The 9405-nt window shown below is 34.3% G+C and overlaps 1 protein-coding gene across 1 annotated transcript; it reads right to left on the reverse strand.

Annotated features, from left to right (window-relative positions):
• Positions 1-3586: 3586 nt before the first annotated feature.
• Positions 3587-8454, reverse strand: LOC104109348 (enoyl-CoA hydratase 2, peroxisomal). Its single transcript, XM_009618610.4, has 11 exons — positions 8219-8454; positions 8100-8122; positions 7829-7934; positions 7321-7391; positions 7017-7089; positions 6385-6424; positions 5997-6069; positions 5770-5920; positions 5476-5546; positions 4007-4180; positions 3587-3920 (listed from the first exon to the last, which is right to left on the reverse strand). Exons 1-11 carry the CDS (start codon positions 8279-8281, stop codon positions 3833-3835), a joined length of 933 nt encoding a protein of 310 aa, XP_009616905.1. The 5' UTR covers positions 8282-8454; the 3' UTR covers positions 3587-3832.
• Positions 8455-9405: the final 951 nt, after the last annotated feature.

Here is a 9405-nt window from a genome sequence, read left to right on the forward strand (position 1 = left end):
GTAAAACTCTCGTGATACATCAAACAAGAGAGATCCTCTCTTGTTACACACGTTCTTCATGTTTTTGTTCTCCCCAAGTTTTTGTTCGCTTATTCTTCTTTCTTTCAGTTATTTTCTCTTCATAATCATTCATCTAATCCATATTTGTTTTTCTTGTTTTAACCCTTGAAGAATAAAGTTCACTAATGCGTTTCTATCTTCAAGGCTAGCTCAAGTTTCTTTTAGGAACAACGGAACAGCAATCCTCGACTCGACAATGTTACTTGGATCGGAGCTAAGAACCCTAATTTTCAGAATTTGTTTTTGTATTTCATGTTTTAACTTTATTCGGTCCTTTTTTCCTTTACCTCCTTTGCTATAATCTTTTTGATGCTCTTATTAGGTAGCTATATGGTTAAAGGGATACAGAAAGATGCAGCTGATCTTCCTCCTGTGGTAAGCACTTAGAAAAGGGGCAGGGATGCGTTTTTGTTTGTTACTAATTATCATAAACCATTTCTTTGTTTCATCACTATTTTAACCAAACTAACAAAGTGTGGCAGAGTTAAACATTTCTCTATAACAGTTTCATTTGTTTCAATATTTTTTAGTTGCTATAGTGAAATATTGTTAAAAATTGACATATATTATAACATATAGAAATGCATTATAGAGAATTCTGACTGTATTTAAATTTCGTGTACCAGAAGGACGATGCTCTTATATGATTTAGTAGGTAACCTGCTTCATTTAATTTTTTCAGATTACTAATTTACTTTTTATCAACAATTAATTGTACTTATTATTTAGATAATAAATAATGTAAAAAATCTTTAACATGTAAAAAGAAAGAAGTATTCCGAACAATTAAAGTCCAATATCAACTCAAGTCAAATGAGACATCATATGACCTGCTCCTCTTTAATGTTTCATGTGTACGCTCTATAATCTTTTGTGAGCTAGTGTTCGCTTAATTAGTGCAATGCTGATGACACTATGGGTAGACTCTCGTTTTTGGGAGTGGGAAAAAAGACTTTGCATTTTCACACTTAATTGCTGCAGATGGGTGATTTCACATTACAGTACAAGAAGATGGTAGCGCGAGGGCAGGAAAATAGGCTCATGATTAATGTCTGACATTTCCATTAAAGTATAAGGGCTATGTTTTTGGTCTAACTTCTCGTTAAAGCAGACCAATTAAATGCATTCATTAGTAGTAGTCTTGCTAATATATGGGACGAGTTATAAGTGCCTACTAACCAACTAGTACGTACCAAACATTCTTATGCATAATATGACAAAAGGTTGAAAACATTGATCAATAGTTGAGGACTGGTTGGTATCTTCATATCTTATTGATTCTTAGCTAGCTATAGTATTTAATTCTTTCTAGTACTTAAGACTACTGCTGCATGTCTTTCCATTTTCTGGAATGCATTATCAGTTGATAATTTATTTAAAGTACATGTCTATGTAAATATTTTTCACACTACGAGTGCATATAACTAATTAAGTTCATCTTTTTAGGCATGTAATTTCCTTAAAAAAATCTTCTCAGGTGCTTAAGTGCAGTTACTTTAAGAAATTCCTACTTAAAAACTTCATGGAGTACTAACACATGGAAGCTACTAGTGCTGACTCTGGTATATAGTCCCACCGGTATATATTCCATCTGTTTTTATTTACTTGTCATGTTTGCCAAAGCTACTATTGACTTTGGTATATAATCCCTTCATTTCGGTTTACATATTTAAAACCTCAGGTAAGATAGAAAATAAAGCTTAATGATCAATGCTTCCAGTTACTAGAAAGCTTGGGTGCAACATCGTCTATTTGATTTTACCCACAAAAAAAAATGGTCTATTTGGATTCATGTCAAATTCTTTTAGTATTATTGCTTTCTTCTAGATTGGTAAGCATCCTCCCCTTCCAACCAAGAGGTTGTGAGTTCGAGTCACCCCAAAAGCAAGGTGGGGAGTTCTTGGAGGGAGGGAGCCGAGGGTCTATTGGAAACAGTCTCTCTACCCCAGGGTAGGAGTAAGATTTGCGTACACACTACTATCCCCAGACCTCACTAGTGGGATTATACTGGATTCTTAGTTGTTGTTTTCTTCTGGATTGGCGAGGAAGCAGGAAATGGAGCTATTTGCATGTTTCAGTAGCTAGAATTATTGTGATGCTGGTGAACTTGCGGGAATTTAGTTCTGAAACTTAAAATCATTTTCGATTTGATTCAAGTTCCCCATATCATGACTATCCACCTGGCCAAATGATGTTCATTCGAATGTTTTTACTCTGCCCAACAGATGGTAATGATAGCATGTATGCTATGAGTTCATATCTTTTGTTCAACCTCGGTATATTTTACTCCTTATTAAGAAATACGTTAAACTTTAAATCTGGATTTAGCCTACTAAGCCATCTCAAGCCTGATGGTGTCCTAAGGTTTTAGCCTGCTTTGCCATAACAAAATGCTGTATTTATTTCCTAGTCTTATTGCCAGCCCAGATTTTGCACTCCCTCCCACTTGATCTTATTGGTCTTAAATGATATTTTATGTAATGACAGATGCATATCAACTTTCGGAATTTTGGTTTTAAGAAGATAGGCGTGACAAATGAACCGGAACAAAGAGTATAACCCAAAGATAATTACATGTTAGAATTGCAACATATAGAAGCTCATAACTTAGGCAAACATAATTAAAAACATATCCTGAACCAGCAAATTCCTCAAATGGGACTTGAGACACATTATTTGGCTCATTAGCAGCAGCAGCAGCGAAGTGTTCCTTAGTCTCTCCAGTAATTTTATATGCAATTACAGTTAAAATCTTTTCTTGCCTTCTCCGCATGAATTTTTTATATTTTTATAATTTTCTTTCAAAACTGTCACAGCTTTCTTTAGAAAAACCTCATATGCTTCTGGTGACACATCCTTCATCTCCATCTCTCGTTCTTTCAAGGAAGCTAGGGTTGGGGTTTGTATCACTTTCGGAATAGAATTAAAAAGATTAAATACATGCATGTGAGTTAGTTCTTTTGGATTTCTATTCTATACAAGAAACTCGTTTTCTAATATTACAATTTGGTAAAGTAAGAACTATAAATATAATTATAAAGTTACGCCAAATGAATATCAAAGACCTTTAGGTAATTAAGAAAGCACTGGGATTTAAAAATTTTAAGGTTTGCATTCCGGGAGTTTTGTTCTTCTTTTCGCTACGGAAAAATACTTATGGCCTTCTCGTGAGCCCCACTCGAGTTGAGGAAATTTTTACTTTGTACTTCACACAAAAGGCAGAAAATTCTTGGACTTGTTATTATCAATACACAAAAAAGTTCAAAAGACAATCACAAAAGTATAGGATTTTGCTCGAATACTAGATAAGCATTACACACCAGAAGGTTGCCTTGTGAACTAAAAGCTAGTACAAGTTTTTACATAAAAGTTCCTCTGGGCAGACAGATGTATGGTGTCTGAACTCTGAACGAAGAGTAAATGCCCAAGAAATTCCCCTTGATTTTCATGTCAGTTGGATCCCAAGATTGAGAATACAAGTCAAAAAGATTCACCAAAGAAGGAACCCAGGACTTCTACATCTCAGTTTAGAGTAAAATATGCTAGTAACTAGAATAGGCCAATGTTTACCAACATCACATTTGGCAAATGTTATTTAAGGTCAATAGTAATTTAAACTTTAGCAAAAGAAATGGTCATTTAGATTATTGCACAGGAAGCCCTCTCCATAGGACTGTACCATGAGAACTAAGAGATGAACACTCACAGTGATGAACTACAAACCAATATTATCATACAAAACATTCTCTCCTCGTGAGCGCACCATGAACACTCACAGTGATGAACTTAAACGATCAAGATCCACAAATCCAGAAAGCACTGCCCTGTTACGTTCCTTAACCTTCACTTGATATATAACTCTGCACATTCCAACTGTCTTTTAGTCTACCAAACACCCAATAAATATATTGAATCTCGTAGTAAACGATGTACTAATTTAACATACCTCAACCCTGCCAGCCACATTTCCGTGATTAAAGTCTCTCCTGGATATACATGTAGTAAAAATCTGCCAGATATGCTCTTGATCATGTTCTGTTCACCTCCGCAAATACATTTAATGATAGCCCTAACTGCATATCCAAGCGTGCACAACCCATGCAGTATTGGACGAGAAAATCTAGGCAAAATACATCCAAAGAAATTAGATTGCACTGACATATTGTAAATGCATGAAAAGAGATAAAAACGATTGTAACTTGATATTGTTCAGCTTGAACTAGAATTACAGAAGCAAATTCAACTTCAGCATTGCAGAAGCAAAATCAATCCTTCAACTGATGTCCTGAACAAAAGAGCTAATTAAGCTTCAAGTAGAACATAAAACTAACAAAAGAAAACACCTTTTTGGATCAGGGTATGGCCTTAAAGTTTACACAGTATTCCAACCAAGAGCATTTGTATAAACTCACTTGTTAAAAAGGATGAATATTAGGAGATGGACAGTACTATGGTTGTTGAAATTAATGTACAATTATGTGTAAGCATCATGTCCAAGTTCAGATTTCAAATTCTTAATAGTTTTTAGTTTCTGCACTTATTTTCCGACATGCATTTCAGTGGAAGGACTCATTTTTCAGGGGTATGTCCCCGAACAGATGGTGAGGAGGAGTCAGGAGTGCCTTTTTTTTACTCTCTACAGTTGTAAGAATAAATAGTTATTGGTGGAGGGGGTGGGTGTTTAGGGCCAAGACATTTTAGAACGGCATTATCATGAATTAGGGCAGTTCGAAACTCCTAAATCTATTCCTTTTTTTTCTGTTCACATAGTCCACAGCTATAGTGGGTTACTATAGTGGTAAGCACCCTCCACTTCCAACCAAGAGGTTGTGAGTTCGAGTCACCCCAAGAGCAAGGTGGGGAGTTCTTGGAGGGAGGGAGCCGAGGGTCTATTGGAAACAGCCTCTCTACCCCAGGGTAGGGGTAAGGTCTGCGTACACACACCCCACTAGTGGGATTATACTGGGTTGTTGTTGTTGTATAGTCCACAGCTAGGCTTGCCGCATCAGCACTTTAGATGGGCAAGTCGAAGGGCAAAACAGCTTACCTCTCTTACAATTTACCAACTTAATGAATAATGCCAGTTAAGAAAATTTGTTTAGGTTAGGTAATATTTCTTTCTAAAAGTGCGGCAAAAATAGAAAAACCCGAAAATTTCCCACATGTTATGCTTCACTCAGGAAGCAATATCGCTAGTTTGTGAGTTCCCTTTCTATTTCGTGCAAACAATGGGAGGTTCACGTCTAATATCATGCAAATTTAACAAGCATCACTAACCGGCAAACATTGGCTACTAAGTAGCTCAAGGATAACAGAACATAAAAGTTATTGGCAAAGAGTACAACAAGTTACTCACAAGATATGGTACTATCATTATATAGAGAGAGTCAAATTGAGTTGTTTATGGAAGATTACCCTGCAATTCCTGCAACCGTTGGATCTGAATGCAATGGATTGTAATCACCAGATAGCCTATACAGCAAGGCCTGTATCACAACATTAGGAAAGTTCAAAAATCCAATGAAAACAAGTATGACAAAATCGTCAAGCCCTCAAAAGAGGATGTAAGTATGAGAATTAACATGCCTTTGAGACTTATGGTCCTACACAACTCAAGCAAATACAAGCATAGCGTTCAAGATACAGATATTGATGCTTAAATTTGTGTAGTAACTACATGAAAAACAATAGGCAACTCATGTAACCAACCTGTGATGCATTCGTACATTCTTCAAAAACAGCAAAAGGTTGACTTTTGGGAATTTTAGGAAAGGCAGATTGATTACTAGGACTTTTTGAGTAAGAGTAAGGCTGAGATGACTTCGAGAACCCACCAGCACCCCTCAAGTAAATAGCCAACCTGCAATTAATATGTGGTGTTTACTGTTTTGCTTTAGCATAAAAGCTCTAGGCATATCAGTTAAACTAAATCTTACCGGTTCATGCATAGTGGATCACCAGATTCTTTCTCGTAACTTACAATTTCTATTTCAAGTATGGCTGCTTTACCTGTTATAAATCAACAACTCGTCACGTACATATCTTCTCTTTTCATTGTTGTATCTCAAGGAATGACATTATCATTTGAATTTCTGTTAACCTATTTCCAAAATGCCTTAGCTAGAAAAAAAAGTAAAATTTCAAAATTATATCCACTCAACCCATTCCCACTCAACACAACAACAGTAGACTTGCTATAAACCATTTGCCTCTAACTCAAATACCTTCACATTAGCTATCTATATTTTTATTCAAATGTTCTAATTTGATATACGAACTTATCTAGTTCCTGCAGTTATTTCTGTTTACTATTCATACTCATACCTTTATCATGCAATCCAGCAATACTCGCTTTGTTTAGTATCTGCAACAATAATAAATAACTTATTCTAGATTAATAAAGGAAAGGGGAAAAAGGATGACAAAGAAAATTAAGATTATTAATAAACAATAAGATACCATATTCTTTCAACCCAAAACTTTAAACAAATTTAAACTAAGTCATGTTTCAAGTGCTGCCAAGGGAAGCTCCTCTGCCCTCAACTATGTTTCGTTGTGTCAAGGGACTAGGATTTTTTGAAATAACTAAAGCCAAACATGTAAACATTTAAGTGAAAACATATTAGTTGTGGTATATATACACATATACAAGAATCAAAGGTCACTATCCAAAAGTTTGGGCAGGAAAGCTGAGAATATAAGATATGTATAAGCGCAATAAACGTAAAAGATATGAGCTTTGAGGTTTGTAGATAGAATGTTGCTATTATATTGATAGAACATCTATGCAAGAAAAATTGATATGTCCAACTACAGATTACAACTAGTTTCCTGAGGAAAAATTACTTCAAAATTACTGTTGGTTTTCATTCATTGTTGAATACCTTCTGCATCCAAATTTAAGAGATAAATTATATTCTTGCTAGATAAGTTGAGGCATTTAGCCAGACACTTACACAGCCATGGGAAGGGAGTGGCTTATAGATTTCAATGTATTGTTGGCCGTGCAGTAGAAGACGTGGATCATATCTAGCAAAACGAAGCAGAAATGATGTACTTAAGCTAATATCTTGGCAGTGTAGAACAATTGCACATCTACTCTACAGTCATATAAACGATCAATTTTTCTTTAGCACTTGGTCAAATACATGGAGAAACAGAAGCAACAGTATCGTATCTTTAAAGAAAATTGGCAACACAGAGAAAAGGAACAGACCCCCTGCCCCCAACCAAAACTAGAACAGTATGTGTTCTACTTACTGCAAGCCTGGAATCTGCTCCATTTCTGAAGTAAATCCAAGAGAGAACAAAGCAGCAAAAGTTGGCAAGACCTACAAAGATAAAAGGCCACAAGCGAAGAAAAAGGGAAATCAATTATAGTAACGAATCCATTGCATTTCTTCAACCTTTTCAGTCCTGGATAGTATTGTTAAGTGATTAAACTATTAGGCAAATAAAGTGAGCATGATCCGTTCTTTTCTATGCAAGTACCGTTAGGTCATTAAAGATAGTAAACAATTACTCCGAGTATGACCTTGTGATGTTTACTAATCATAGTATACTGTAAGCAATGGACACATGCCCCCAGTTAAAGGTACCTTAGCGGCTTAGCCTTTACAGAGATAAAAAGTTTGCCTTTACCATCACTCAAATCAAACAGTAGAAAATACAACAGAAGAAGTAATTTAAGCTGCAGATTGGACTATGGCTTGACATAAATCAAGTTCAATTAAACCAAAATTCATCACTTCCTAAGAATCAACAATACCTGAATGAATTGTTGACCATCTTGATGATAAACATATTTAAGCTCTTTATCATCAATAGCATCATTTGCACATGCTCCTATGCCAAGAGCGTAAAGGGCAGCATCCCTATTTCATAATTAACAATTGCAACATGGTAAAAAAAACCAAAGGTCAAGAACACTAGAAAAATTCAAGCCTAACCATTTGCACCAATTAATAAAAACATGAATTGAGCAAAGGATTCATGTAACTTATCCCGATTAGCCTACTTTTACAAGTATGTAGCAGTACCTTTCAGTGTAAGTATATAAACTCTGCAAATACCAATAAACCAAAATTAATGATGGGATTAAGCGAAATTGAGAAAGTTAATTTGAGAACTAAGAAAGAAAGGAAGAAGGATCATGAACCTCAGGAAATTTGTGGGAAATGACTAGTTCAGGATCGAACTCAGAACTTCCAGAGCCCGCCATTCAATCTTTGAGAAAAAGAGAAGAATCTTCAATTTCCAACAAGACAAATTTCAAGGTACAATTTTGGAAAAGCTGTAATTGCGTTGGGTGGGAACTGAGTTGTAGAGAAAAGTTTTCTTTTAGCAGAGCTTAACGAAATCGTAAAAATAAAAAGGAGAGATTGGTCGTGGGTTTGGAACGCAGATCGAAGTGGATTTGATAATGGTTTAAAACAAAGTTTTATTATATATATATATATATATGTAAAATAGAAAATTTAAAAATAAATGGTTCTAAATATAAAAGGTAGGGTATCTTTTTTTTATTGTATAAATTTAAAGAAAAATATATCACATAAATTAGGACAAAGAAATTAATTTATAAGACTTAAAATTTTAATTGAATCAGATTATTAAAATCTTGTTATCAGATTAATGATCATGAAGACTTTGTTCCCACATAGGATTGAGTATTGACCATAATTTTTTTGTTTCATTTCAGATATTTACCTATTCCACATTTACCATTTGAATTAGAAAATGAAAAATATAAAACAAGAATAGGTAATTACATTTTATTTGGTTTTGAGAAAATAATACTATTAATTAACACAGAGCAGTTAAGTAGAAGCTAAATTAAGGTGAAAACAAATTAGCCTCAACGTTTGGAGTCTCTTTATACAATATTTGGATCATTGTTACCCATCGTTTTATAATGTATTGTATTGTATCATTTTATGAATACAATATTTGAATAGATTGTATCGTTTGCTGTTATTAAATAACATCTTTGATATTTGATTTGACTGTATTGTACTGTACGGTAATTGATAAATACCTCCAATTATTTTAAATAAAATTTATCAAGAATTACATATAAAAATAATTTAACAAAATATCTTTCTACTAATTCATCATTAATTATGTAGCTTGAAAACAAGAGCAAAAATTTGGAAAAAAAAAAGATTAATTAATATTAGCAACAACCAAAAAAAAATTAAAACGATGGAAAGAGACAAAGAATCGAGCGAAGACTTCGATAAAAAGAACGGGGCAAACCAACTCTAGAAAAGATGAAAGAAGACAAAGTAGGTCAATAAGTTGGAGATTTGGAGTTAAAATAAAAAATAATTAAATGATAAAATA

The sequence above is a fragment of the Nicotiana tomentosiformis genome, chromosome 12 (assembly GCF_000390325.3).
Source record: "Nicotiana tomentosiformis chromosome 12, ASM39032v3, whole genome shotgun sequence".
Classification (NCBI taxonomy): Eukaryota; Viridiplantae; Streptophyta; class Magnoliopsida; order Solanales; family Solanaceae; genus Nicotiana; species Nicotiana tomentosiformis.